The sequence below is a fragment of the Apostichopus japonicus genome, chromosome 18 (assembly GCF_037975245.1).
Source record: "Apostichopus japonicus isolate 1M-3 chromosome 18, ASM3797524v1, whole genome shotgun sequence".
Classification (NCBI taxonomy): domain Eukaryota; kingdom Metazoa; phylum Echinodermata; class Holothuroidea; order Aspidochirotida; family Stichopodidae; genus Apostichopus; species Apostichopus japonicus.
This window is the reverse complement of record NC_092578.1, coordinates 13969539-13982819: the sequence shown is the minus strand read 5'-3', so window position 1 is coordinate 13982819 and position 13281 is coordinate 13969539. Positions and strand designations below refer to the sequence as shown.

The window sequence follows — 13281 nt, the reverse complement described above, 5'->3', positions numbered from 1 at the left end:
TTCATTGGTTTGTTTTGTTTTAAATGTTTTTTGTTATAATCATGTTCTCTATAGACAAGGGCGGCGGAACCGGGGGGCACAGGGGGCACGTGCCCCCCCCCCCACTTTTCCTCAGGTTAAAAATGTGCCCTTTTTCTACATAAAAATTTCTAAATAAAAAAAAAATTTACAAATCGAAACCCACGTCGAATGAAATATTTCAGGAAGTTTTAAATGTTTACTACCACAGGCATAGGAGCCCAATTTGATTTGGGGGGAGGGGGGGCTGTAACAACTTGCCCGAAAAATATTACCAAAATTTTTCGAGCGCTACGCGCGCGTTCAACATGTACATGTGCATATCATATAGGTATGCGTTGGTTATTACATCCCATGCCAATAACATACAATCATTTGCCGTGTTATAACCCTTCCAAATTGGTTATAATTATTGGCAAAGTTGTTACAATAATAATGATCCAAATAATATCAGTTTAACCATTGAAAAACACATAGAAATTTATTTTTCTTTCAGTATTTTGACATATATCATTTGCTTTCATGCATGTATCGATCGGGTGTGCAGGGTCTTGGACTTTATAATGATTTCACCTCATTTTGTCTTTTTCCTTGTTTCCCAATTTGCACATTAGATATTGCAGTGCTAGTATGCATTGTTTCCTTGAGGGGGGGGGGGGTGGCGTTGATGGAGTGATGTGTATACGCAAATAAGATAATACAATAAGAGTTATAAAGGCTACTAAATATCAGGCTGCATCAGTCCAATCGAATTTCTGCAAAGTGCCCTTCAACGTTGGTGCCCCCCAGATTAAAAGTGCTTCCGCCGCCCTTGTCTATAGATGTTATTATTTGTCAATGTCTTATCCACTCGTTACGTATTTCCTGATTGTTTATTAATTGTTATCCTCTCAGCTTTCACGTTCTTAACCTCTGCTATTAATGTTCAATTTTAAGCATTACAGTTCATTTATTATGTATCTCAGATTACGTAATCAATTGAGATTCGCAATTTGTTACATAATCATGAGATACGTTATGAATTACGCAATTGCTTGATCATAACGAATTACGTTATCGCGTGATACGTAATGAATTACATAATCGCGAGATACGTAATGAATTACGTAATCAAGTGATATGTAATGATAACTTAAGTGTGAGATATGTAATTCGTTACGTATCTCACAATTAAGAAATTCATTTTGTACTGCAATTTTTCTAGATTTAATGTTGTTGTGGATGATGCAATATGTTAATATCGACTAGTTTTTCTATTTCATTTAGTTTTCTTTCATTTCTTCCCGTTAGCTGTTTTCCTCAAGCTGGTACGCTGACCTTTTACATCGGTGTCTTGTTACTCGTCGGCCTAATGTTGTGCTACAACCTCGTCTTGTTCACTCTTGTCGTCCGACAACTCGCCTTTAGACGTAAGTCCATGATCGCAGATGACAAGAGGAGCGAACTGGTGAAGCGAGTCCAGAATGCGGTAGCCATTTCGGTCCTGCTCGGTCTCGCATGGCTGTTTGGATTCCTGGCGATAGGGGGCGCTCAGTTCATATTCAATCTTCTATTTCTCATCTTTAACACGCTGCAAGGCCTGTTCGTGTTTCTTTTCTTCTGCTTGAGGAATAAGGATATTGTCACCCTCTGGCGGGAGAAGTTATTCTCCGGTTCGAGTGATTCTCGTGGTCCACAAGCGGTCAACAAAACTGGTGGTCCTCGCAATTCCTCTGCAGCGACCACACCGGCAAATACCACGCCGCGGGGAACCACCAGCAGTGACAAACAGACTGACTCGACAGCGGGCGGAGGGGAATCAATCCAGATGATTGCAACTCAAGGTTGAAAAAGTTCAGATCAAACCTAAATCGTCACCAATAACCAGAACAAAACTCATTTTGTTTTCATTTTCAGTCACATTTGTGCACTTCTAAAGATAGGCATCTCTAAACAACAACAACATTATATACATGAAAAAATAATATGGTGGAAAAGAAAAAAGTTATGAAGAGCAGATTTCTGGGTTTTGACTTTGTTTTTCTTTTTTTCTTCTATATACTACAAAGGAAGTCAGTAGCTTGACTATAGTCTAATGTTATTTCACTATTTTTGAATAAGTCGAAAATTTTACATAGTTTGCAATTTTGACTTGTGCTTAGTACTTTGTACTTAAGAGAAATCTACATCACCAGTTCCCTAAGACCTACTGGTCAGTTAGTGACATCTACATCACCAGTTCCCTAAGACCTACTGGTCAGTTAGTGACATCTACATCACCATTAGTTCCCTAAGACCTACTGGTCAGTTTGTGACATCTACATCACCATCAGTTCCCTAAGACCTACTGGTCAGTTAGTGACATCTACATCACCATTAGTTCCCTAGACCTACTGGTCAGTTAGTGACATCTACATCACCAGTTCCCTAAGACCTACTGGTCAGTTAGTGACATCTACATCACTAGTTCCCTAAGACCTACTGGTCAGTTAGTGACATCTACATCACCTAAGACCTACTGGTCAGTTAGTGACATCTACATCACCAGTTCCCTTAGACCTACTGGTCAGTTAGTGACATCTACATCACCTAAGACCTACTGGTCAGTTAGTGACATCTACATCACCAGTTCCCTAAGACCTACTGGTCAGTTAGTGACATCTACATCACCTAAGACCTACTGGTCAGTTAGTGACATCTACATCACCAGTTCCCTAAGACCTACTGGTCAGTTAGTGACATCTACATCACCAGTTCCCTAAGACCTACTGGTCAGTTAGTGATATCTACATCACCAGTTCCCTAAGACCTACTGGTCAGTGAGTGACATCTACATCACCAGTTCCCTAAGACCTACTGGTCAGTTAGTGACATCTACATCACCAGTTCCCTAAGACCTACTGGTCAGTGAGTGACATCTACATCACCAGTTCCCTAAGACCTACTGGTCAGTTAGTGACATCTACAGGGGCGGATCCAGGATTTTGAGAAAGGGGGGGCCGACATCCTGATGGTAGCACTTTAATGATCTGCGTCCTGGGGAGGGATCTACCCGGGGGAGGGGTTGTCCCCCTCCCCTTGGAAATTTTTGGTTAATTGTGAGTGCTTAGATGCAAAATGGTGAAACATTTCGCCAAAAACTAGAAAAACCAGAAACGTTGCATACACGCTTTTATGTGCACATATTTTTTCTCGATAGACACATATTTAACAACGCTCAACAGTGCATGTACAATGGATACACTATTATCGATTCGTTTTTTCTTTTGCGCGAAAGTTATGACACCAGATTCACCCCAAGAAAATACATAAAACAAGATATATTCAATGAGATAATTATGATATACTTATTAATGAAAGGGGGGTGTAGGCGGTTTTACACTATCTAACGCAACGTAGTCGCCAAGAACCTGAAGTATTTTTAAGGGAGGGCCCGATAATAAGCGGAAACGGATACCGACCGAAAAAATATCGGAATTTGTGAACTATTTCTTGCTTCCTATTGTATTAAAACAAAGCATCTATGTGAAAGACACAAATCACATTCTGAAAATTGTGGAAGCCACTCCGTTACCAAAAGCAGTAGTACTTGCTACACTCGATGTCGTCGCCATGTATACCAATACTCCCCAAGAGGAGGCATTAGATATATGTCAAGAAGTCTATGAAAAGGCGGAAAAAAGCGAATATGGAATAAATAAAATATCTTCCATATCCATGCGCAAACTAATTGAACTTATTTTTAACAAGAAACTGTTTCGAGTTTAATAACCAATTCTATCTACAAAAGATCGGTTGCGCCATGGGTAGCCAAGCCTCTCCGGAAATCTGTGATATCGTCATGCAGAGAATGGAAAACCAGATTTTACCGACAGATAATAAAATCTTAAAATGGCTCCGCTATAGAGATGAAATTCTATTGCTTTACGACGGTTCACCTCAGGAACTTGAACAATTCACCGCTTCTTAAAGTTTACGGTAGAAATATTACACACCGAGGTAACATACCTAGATTTGAAAATCTTCAAAGGTCCAAGGTTTGAAACCAATGGGTTATTAGACACCAAAGTCTACACCAAACCCACGGAAACCTTAAATACCTCGACAGAAACTCTGCACACCCACTTGCCACTCTTAAAGGCTTCATTAAAGGGGAAGTCTTACGATACGCACGTCTATGTAACAATGAGACTGATTTCTTACAGAAAAAGAATGCGTTCACAGAGAAACTGTTACTCCGTAACTATAAGAAAGAGGAAATTGCCTCAGCCACGAAAGGCATAAAATTTTAAAACCGTGGGCAATTCCCCACTACCAAACCTAAACAAAAGGAACCACCAATGGTGTTCAAGCTTACCTATACACCCCATATCAAAACCACGCATTTGAAATTTTTTAGTTTTGAAACATTGGCACTTAATCTTGCAACACGCGGACAGGGGCGTAGCGAAGTTTTTTTGTTGAAGGGGGGGGTGGAGGATTTGATTTGCCGACGGATCTGGAAGATGTGACTGAAATGGGGGAGGGGTCTAAGGGGAGGGGGTGTCCCCCCCTGGAAAATTTTTAGTTTTGAAACGTCCTTAGATGCAATCTGGTGCATATTTTAAGTCAAATTTGGCACCGTAGAATTTCCATTTCGATATTATTTTTATGGCAGTCGGCAGAAGAAGAAATAATTGGGACCAATTATCGAACTGTGTTTTCTCTTTCACCGATCGTTGAAATAGTGAAACTTCGTGATGAAAATGTTCAGAAAACTTTCCGGTAATGAGAAATAACAACATTCATTGATATACAAGCGAGAAACGTTAAAAATTGTGTACAATTCGTGAGCCGTGTCCTTAAGTTTTCCACGGAGAACGAATGACATCTGCGATGACGTCATTCTGAACAGAGGATAATTACAACACGTTGTCACACGATAGCACGACTCGTGGGCTGCGGCCTATACGGAAGCCTTTAATTCCATTTCTTTCACAGAGTTGCCTGCGATTCTGGCACTCGTCTAGCTGAGCCTGGCTACAGTAGCTATACTGACGGCCGTGACATTATCAGTTATTTGCCGAGAGATTTTTAACTTGCAGGAGTCGGGTGATTGGATTGGTGAATGAGTTTATCAGATGAAGAACTGGAAAATCGAAATAACCGATAAAGAAGCTCCCGTTCTCCTTTTCTCTATTCAGCTTTCCTTCTTTATTCCCCTTCCGCTCTCTTCACCTTTTCTCCTTTTGCCGACAGACTTAAATTTGCCGACAGCGACCAAATTATTGGGGGGGTGACACCCCACCCCCCGCTCGCTACGCCCCTGCACGCGGAATTATCCAAACTGTTTCCAAAAGAACCGATTCTAGCCTACAAAAGGGCCCAAAATCTCAAAGATTTACTTGTTAACTCAAGGTTTCATACTAACGAAGAATCAGCTGACTCTCAAGGTTCACACAAAGCTCTTTTAGATGCTCTTATAGCTGCACTATGAGTTCATAAAAACTCGTGCACAGAAAATAGATGCATTTTGAGAACGAGACGCCCAGGCCGAATATAAAATATTCAAAGGCTACTACTGATGAAGCTCCTCCTATAAAGTTTGAGAGCAGAAACCGGTCTAGTTGGTCATAAGAACCTACACTAGTCTCTGCTACTATTAACAGTACACTCAATTCACCTTATAGGTGCAATTACGTTTCACCACGAGGAGCATGCTATAAGTTCATGTTCCTCGGGCCCTCCCTTAAAAATACTTCAGGTTCTTGGCGACTACGTTGCGTTAGATAGTGTAAAACCGCCTACACCCCTTTCATTCAGATAATTATGATATACTTGCTAACTGTGCATTGATTTTCCCTGACAGTAATAGTCAGCACTATAGTACTGAGCCGTATCTAATTAATACGGGATGTCGCGTAGGCCTGATAATTGCCTTAGTTTCAAATTTGGAATAAAAACGATCGCGTTTCAGGGAAGAGCAGCTGGATATATATTAGGCTTTTCTTTCACCAAGTTATGCCTATTAGGAATTTGAAGTACTCCCACATAAAAAAAAAAAACGCAACTGATTTCCAAAAAAGGGGGGGCCGGGGCCGGGTCGGCCCCCCTGGATCCGCCCCTGATCTACATCACCAGTTCCCTAAGACCTATTGGTCAGTTAGTGACATCTACATCACCAGTTCCCTAAGACCTACTGGTCAGTGAGTGACATCTACATCACCAGTTCCCTAAGACCTACTGGTCAGTGAGTGACACGCAGGTAACATATCTTAAAGGTGTGGTAAACATTTATGTACTGAATTGAGAAACTAAACCAACATTAAAAGACTTTTGCAAATTACAATGTCATCAATGTACAAACTCAAGTAAGAATGTTCTGCAGGTAGAATATGTCTTTCAACAACAAAAATTGGGGGGAGAGGGGCAGGGAATTGTACAAATCTTATTTTCCTAGATTCTTCATTTTTTACCTGTTAATAAATCCATCTGTAGAAAAGCTTGTATCCGTAGCTGTTTTTATTCAAATGATTAGATCAAGATTGGCACTTTCTGTTGTAAATTTTATAAACATTGTCAGTTGTCAGCAAGACGTATCCCAAACTATCACTCTAAACTTGTAACATCTCCCGATGACCGTGTTGCAGGACAATGTCTGTAACTCGACCATTCCATGATTCTGGTGAGGTGTAATTATTCAGATCTTTTTAATAATGGCAGCATGTAGGTTTGTACCACCTTAACAAATTTGAGCAGAAAAAATTACTTAAAATGGCCTAATTATTAGATACTAATTAGGCATATATGATCAATTCCAGGACATTAGACCTGTATGCATGCAGTGTAGCAGAGATTATTCCTATGTGGCTGCATTATCAGGTCAGATTCAGGGGGGAGGGGTGGAGGTGAACAACCCGCCCCCCCACCCTTTTATACAACCTTAACAATGACAATTCTTTTAAGGACTGTATGTACTCCAACCTATCTCGTGTCCTATCTCTTGCTTTTATTTACAAAAACAAAAGTAAAGACAAGTTAATAATATTCTTCTTTCCGTTTTTATTTTTATCGATATATCCAACCATTTCTTGATTCTAAAAAAAAGTGACTTTTAACACATATTACAGAAGCCTCTTCTCTATCCTTTTAACATCTCTTTGTACCTGAAAATTGACTAACAAATTGCTAAAAATTTTCCCAAATGACTTTTTGTGTGTTTATGGAATTTGAGGAATTTCATAATTAAGAAGAGAAAAGGGGGAAAAATCCATCGAAGAGCAAAAATGGTTTGAGCATTATCTCTGAAATTCTGGTTGTAGTTTGAAATTGAGTGATCATGAATTGATTGTCTAGCATCAGTAGTGATTGTCTGATATCAGTAGTGATTGTCTGGGGTCAATACTGATGGTTATGACTCAAATCACCAAGCTTGTTCTTCTATTCGCCCTGAAGCCTATATGCAAATTAGAACTATGTAAAAATATATGTTTTAATCCAACAATAGTATTCATGTATCTTCTGAAATGTAAAGAAACAAATACCAACCCTCACCAAATAACAATGAGTTATTTATTAATGTGTACAAGTCTAAGTTATTGAATAACAAGCAATATTTACATAGCCTGAAGAACAAACAAAGGTTAAAAGAAAAGATGTTATTAACAAAAATGGTTTCATCAATTCCATTTTGTACATCATGATATTTTCAAAATTCGATTTCTAAACTAATTCTGGATATTAAAAAGAAATCATCTTTTTTTATTAAAATAGAAATGTATTTTTGTAACCCGAAAGTAAAGAGTATCTATTTTGTAAATCATCTTTGATTATATTTTGTTTAAAATGCTTCATTTTCATATTTTCTTAATATGATGTATTAAATCTGTAGTGAATTAAATAACAATTTGATTTGTCACATTGTGATGTTTCTATCCACCCATGGTACGCAGGGTCGCATCCAGGGGTATGAGGGTGTAAACCCGCCCCTTTTAATTAACCTCCACATTAAGGCCTATTTGTCAGCCTTAAGATGCCTCGGAATGAACCATTGCAAGAGAGGACTCCAGACCCCACCCCCCAGTGGAGTAGGAAGGTACTTTTGAGTGGGGGGGGGGCTGAAGACTGATGGCCGGCCTGGGGGAGGGGTCTAAGGGGAGGGGGTGTCCAATTTTGCAATTCCAGGTGGCCTCAGATGCAATTTGGTGCAATATAGCACACTTCAACACCCACTCCATTTTGTAAATAATTTTGCATGTTCACCTGGTCTTAGATGCAATTTGGTGCTCCAAATGAGATTTTTTTCTGCCAAAATGTTTTGAGTAAAATGACGAATGTTGTTATCATTTATTGAGAAACGAAAACGGGGTTTTCTGACGTGTGAAGCGGGGGGGGGCGGAATGATACTTCCGCCCCCCATATTTTTCACTGAGCCCCCGGTTCCTACGCCCTTGCCACCCCCTACACGAGAGTCAGATTGAAGGACCGCGTATGTGCATTTCCACCTGGATTAGCGTCTTGTACGAAGGAAGACGGAATTTTCTTTCATCCATAAGGATGTGGTTTTATTGGTGGCGTTCTCCTTTTACACAGCTGTTAGTTTGTGTGTAATGGAGCAATGGCAAGTCTCCAAACTAATATTGAAGTAAAATCTCCCATGTAGCAGAACTGTTAGTGAAAGTTACTGCCAAGTTTTAGGTAGTCCGCTACAAATATTATATAACGAAGGCTAATATTAGGTAGCCTGCTACAAAAATTATAAAATGAAGGCTGAAATTAGGTAGCCTGCTACAAATATTATATAATGAAGGCTGATATTAGGTATAGCCTGCTACAAATATTATATAACGAAGGCTGATATTAGGTAGCCTGCTACAAATATTATATAACGAAGGCTGATATAAGGTAGCCTGCTACAAATATTATATAACGAAAGCTGATATTAGGTATAGCCTGCTACAAATATTATATAACGAAGGCTAATATTAGGTAGCCTGCTACAAATATTATATAATGAAGGCTAATATTAAATAGCCTGCTACAAATATTATATAATGAAGGCTGATATTTACAAATGACAAACCTATGAGTGAGAATATAGGAAGTTATGAATAAAGAAAAAAATCATCGAAAAAGGTGAGGCATATGACGGTTCTGCTATAGATGTCACTTTTAATTTGCGTAAATATGAAGGAACAATAACATCTTAATATTTCTGAAATCGATTCAACTTATTTGTAACTGCTTTAAGCAAGCTTGTTGTTCATAATGCAGAAGGCGGACTTTTGTCACAACCATGTGGAGAACCCGCTATCTCCACTGGATTCGTCCGAGTTTATTTCAGACACAATTGATGAGGCGGATCCATCTCCAACGAAATCAGGATTTGATTGGTAAGAACTGATGGAGAACCGTCGCTCACGTGGTCCCTCTTCCTCTTCAATGATTGGTTCGATTCTTACACCGTCTCCAGCCAACTGATAATCCGTCGTGAAGGAATCCGCGGACGTGCTGCTCAAATCATGGAACGCGCTGTCTGCACTTGTACCAAGTACGTCGTACTGTAAAGAATGAGAGTGGGAAAGGTCAAAATTAATTGACACGGTCAATCATCTCTGTAACACACAATAGTATCATCGTTTCATGTGTCCAACATTTTAGAAAACTACGTTTCATTTGTATAATTCACATATGGAACATTACGGTCATTTTGTACAATACACATTTTGTATAGGGAATTAAGCTGTACAAATATGCTAAATGTTGAAACATGACTCAGCGTCTGTTACAACTTGGCTCTTGTTCTGCTTTTTCTGAGGAACTCCGACGGGACATTTAATCATCTAATATAATCATTGTCATAACCTGGCTATAAATTGAGGCGTAAGACAAGATTTTGTAAAAAATTGTAGCAAATTAGCAAGGCTAGAATTTAGGAAAATCCTTTTGGACTTTCAGTAAAATGAGAATACTCTAGATAATTGATCAATCCGGGGTCGTAGTACTCGAAAAGTATTCGATACTTGGGTAGTACAGAGTCACTTTTTGCAAGAACTTCTTTCACTGGAAGAAAGTACTCAGATGATAATCATACTTGGTACTATTAGTACCCAGAACTTCCAGTACTCGGAAGTATACTTGGTACTCGAAAAGAAGTTCTTGACTATACAACACTGCATCTCAATCCCCCACTGATCTATTCCCACCCTTGTCTCTACTATTATAATTTCGGGTGTACCTTCAAAAGCAACAGGTATAGGCTAAATCAAACAATAAACAGATTCGTGGCAGGAATTTCACTTTTTTTTTTTACTAAATCTCGGGGTTATATATTCCTTCCCAACATGATATTGAATATTACCAGCGGTATATGATATCACAAAAACGATTGAGGAAAGAGAAAATAACAGTTACCAAATTGATTTTATCAGCCAGCGAAGAGTCCCTTCGAATCATATTAGGAGCATCACTTTCCACCATTGGTAAGTAAGGAGCCTCGTCTGGATTGCCTGATGGTTGCTGCCGATTTATACTTATTTCCGCTCGGTGACTAAGGATGACTTCTAACGCGTATTCAATCTCAGAAAAGTTTGGTCTGTGTTGGGGCGATTCCTGCCAACATTCGGCCATTACTTTATAGCTGAAGATATTGTACAAACAAACGTATTGAAGAAATAATATCGTCACGCAGAAATATATTGTGAAGATAGATAGATGAATGGGTGACTAAACAGACGCAGATCTAGGATGTTGATGGGGGGGGGGGGGGGGAATCCCACCCCCGCTCCCTTTTTGTAGATTTAGAATGTGATCTAGTGTAACATTCATAATGCATTATTTGACTCCAAACTTTTCATTGGCGGGTAAGACTCCGCCCCCCCCCCCCCTTCGCTCTACATAACGACTGCTAAGATCTAGAGATATAAGATCCTACATCCGTCCCTGATGAACCAGGCTCTTTGTAATACCTTTGTACGACAGGAAAGGGGAACTTGAAGCTTCACTTACATATCCATTGGACATCCTTCTGGTTGAGGCATTCTGTAACCAGCCTTGGTTCGATTGACCACTTCAACAGCAGGCATTCCGGCATAGGGAATTCCCCCAAGGGTGTAAATCTCCCACAAGACAATACCAAATGACCACCTGTTGGTCAATAATGAACACACAAATACTCGCGCAAACACATGTACATGCAGACACTAATCTATCGCCATGCAGATTCGAACCGTATGCAAATTGCCGTTTTTCTTTTATTCATGATTGTTCAATTGATCATTGTTTTATTCGGAGAAATATATATATTATAAAGACATTTCACATTGTCGGTTACTCGATCATTCATTTTAAAATACTAATCAACTTACACGTCACCCTTTGTTGAACAAACGCCATCAAAATTCGCTTCTGGACTGTACCATTTCACCGGCCTTTTCTTTTCCGGGGCGATACGTTTATATCCTCGTTGGTAAATATCATCTGATAAACCAAAGTCAGACACCTTCACCAGAAGATTCTCTCCAACCAAACAATTCCGTGCTGCCAGATCACCATGGAAATATTTCGTCGTTGCAAGATATGACTATATCAGTGGAAAAAACAACAACAATAATATATGATCATATGCCAATAGACATTGTTGCTACCACACCAAGTTACTGTATTAAATGGCTGGTCTCTAGAAATATATGTGTGTATGAAATTTACATATTCATGAAGTATAGGTGTGATTTACTAAAACATGAGTTAAATGTAAATTAAGAGCTGTAAGTAATTAAGCAATGTATCTTTCTAATTAGTTATAAATATACTGTTTAGTTTTATGTACTGAAAAAGTCGTTATTATTGGTTGTTTCTGTTGTTGTTTGTAACCGGAAAAATTGCAATTATCGAAATAGCTGAGTGTATTAAGTCGCATGGACTGTGACGAACTCACCGTTAAAATCATGTTTGTAGTATGTTCCTACTCTGGCCTTCTCGGCCGTTTGGCTAAGATCATGTGTAGTATATATGTTCCCTATCAAGGGGAATGGTGATGCACACCCGACGATGATCACACAGTCACAATCTCTATACAAGGGGACTGGGAAGTTGAGAACGGATCAGTCATTAGGTTGTTTGTTGTTTCGTGCTGAGGTTCTTTCCTGGGTGACTTTTCTTAAGAAAAGTACATGTTCCTACTCTGGCTTTAATCAGTTATGAGCAACAGTCTGTGTTGTTGGATTGATGTGTAGGCTGCAACCTCTGAAGAGTTATTTTTTCTACCTATGTGAGAACCTTACATTGCGCGTAAATTCTGCAGCCAGATGTCTCTCCTGAGAGGCTGTCTATACTCAAGATACAAGCTCTTCAAAGCAACGGTAGAAATGCGTTACATTTGACGGGTAACATCAAAGTTCAGAGGTAAGCGATGTGAGTAAGGATGGCACAATATGTAGTTGAATTGTATCAGATGACATGCTTTTGCTGAGATGCGGATGTAACCTTTATAGAACTACCCCCACCCTTCGTGCTACCTGGTCACCCCCTATACCCCCAACCCCATCCCATCGGTAAGCAGTGCTAGTAGTGTATGTATACCTGACACAGTAGAGCATCTACCAGGCTATAGTCTGTGGTAGCTGACTGAGTTGTAGTCGAATCCAGGAGGTGTTTCTCCGAGGCCAAAGTTCCAGGCCACACAAATTTGACTCGAGCTCGCATTCAAGTACAACAGCTCTAGTTGTACTGCAAATTGCTGTAGACTTTACTTAATGCATTATGCGTGTAATGCATACATTAATACATACCATGCCCTTTGAAATCTGCCAAGCAATTTGGACTTTGTTTAATTCTGTGATGTCATAAATCTGATCAATGTCGCTATTCTCCTTCTGAAGATGTAAATTAAGAAGAAAAGATTCATGCATCTCATTATTTATCAACAAGTCAAATGTCTGTAATTTCGATATTACGTCATTGATTGGGATTTTGTTATCATTATCGATGTTGCAATTCAGCAATCGACGTATCAAAACAAAAACACCATTTGTCGCGCTCAAAATATAGTGAACTGTAATTAAAGTAAAGTTTTACAACCTTTGTAAAAAGTCAAGTACTTTTTTAATTAGGGTAAGTACAACATACTTTGTGATAGCATTCTGCAACACGTAAATGGAAACTTTTGTGGCGTATACTTGCGTGGCATATCCTGCTACGTTTTAACGTTCACGATCATATCAACGATATCCGACTTAGATAGTAGAGGACGCTATTCACAAACAGAGAGCAAGTATGGGTGATCACATATAAAAGTCACATATCAGC

The 13281-nt window shown here is 39.3% G+C and overlaps 2 protein-coding genes across 4 annotated transcripts in view; one reads left to right on the top strand and one right to left on the bottom strand.

Annotated features, from left to right (window-relative positions):
* LOC139958830 (uncharacterized) overlaps positions 1 to 2024 on the top strand; it is a 54744-nt gene extending 52720 nt beyond the window's left edge. For both annotated transcript variants that reach the window (XM_071956205.1, XM_071956206.1), the window contains one exon: positions 1309 to 2024. In XM_071956205.1, coding sequence (XP_071812306.1) covers positions 1309 to 1846 — 538 coding nt within the window. In that variant the 3' untranslated portion in view covers positions 1847 to 2024. The remainder of the gene's footprint in view (positions 1 to 1308) is intronic.
* A 2586-nt stretch (positions 2025 to 4610) lies between these two features.
* Positions 4611 to 13281, bottom strand: part of LOC139958450 (uncharacterized) — a 29661-nt gene continuing 20990 nt past the window's right edge. The window contains exons 15-19 of one of the 2 annotated variants that reach the window (XM_071955533.1): positions 12765 to 12848; positions 11343 to 11557; positions 10984 to 11121; positions 10390 to 10615; positions 4613 to 9536 (exon numbers count right to left, since the gene is read on the bottom strand). In XM_071955533.1, coding sequence (XP_071811634.1) covers positions 9264 to 9536; positions 10390 to 10615; positions 10984 to 11121; positions 11343 to 11557; positions 12765 to 12848 — 936 coding nt within the window. In that variant the 3' untranslated portion in view covers positions 4613 to 9263. Of the gene's footprint in view, positions 9537 to 10389; positions 10616 to 10983; positions 11122 to 11342; positions 11558 to 12764; positions 12849 to 13281 lie in introns of both variants that reach the window. The other variant, XM_071955534.1, reaches the window with a different exon arrangement.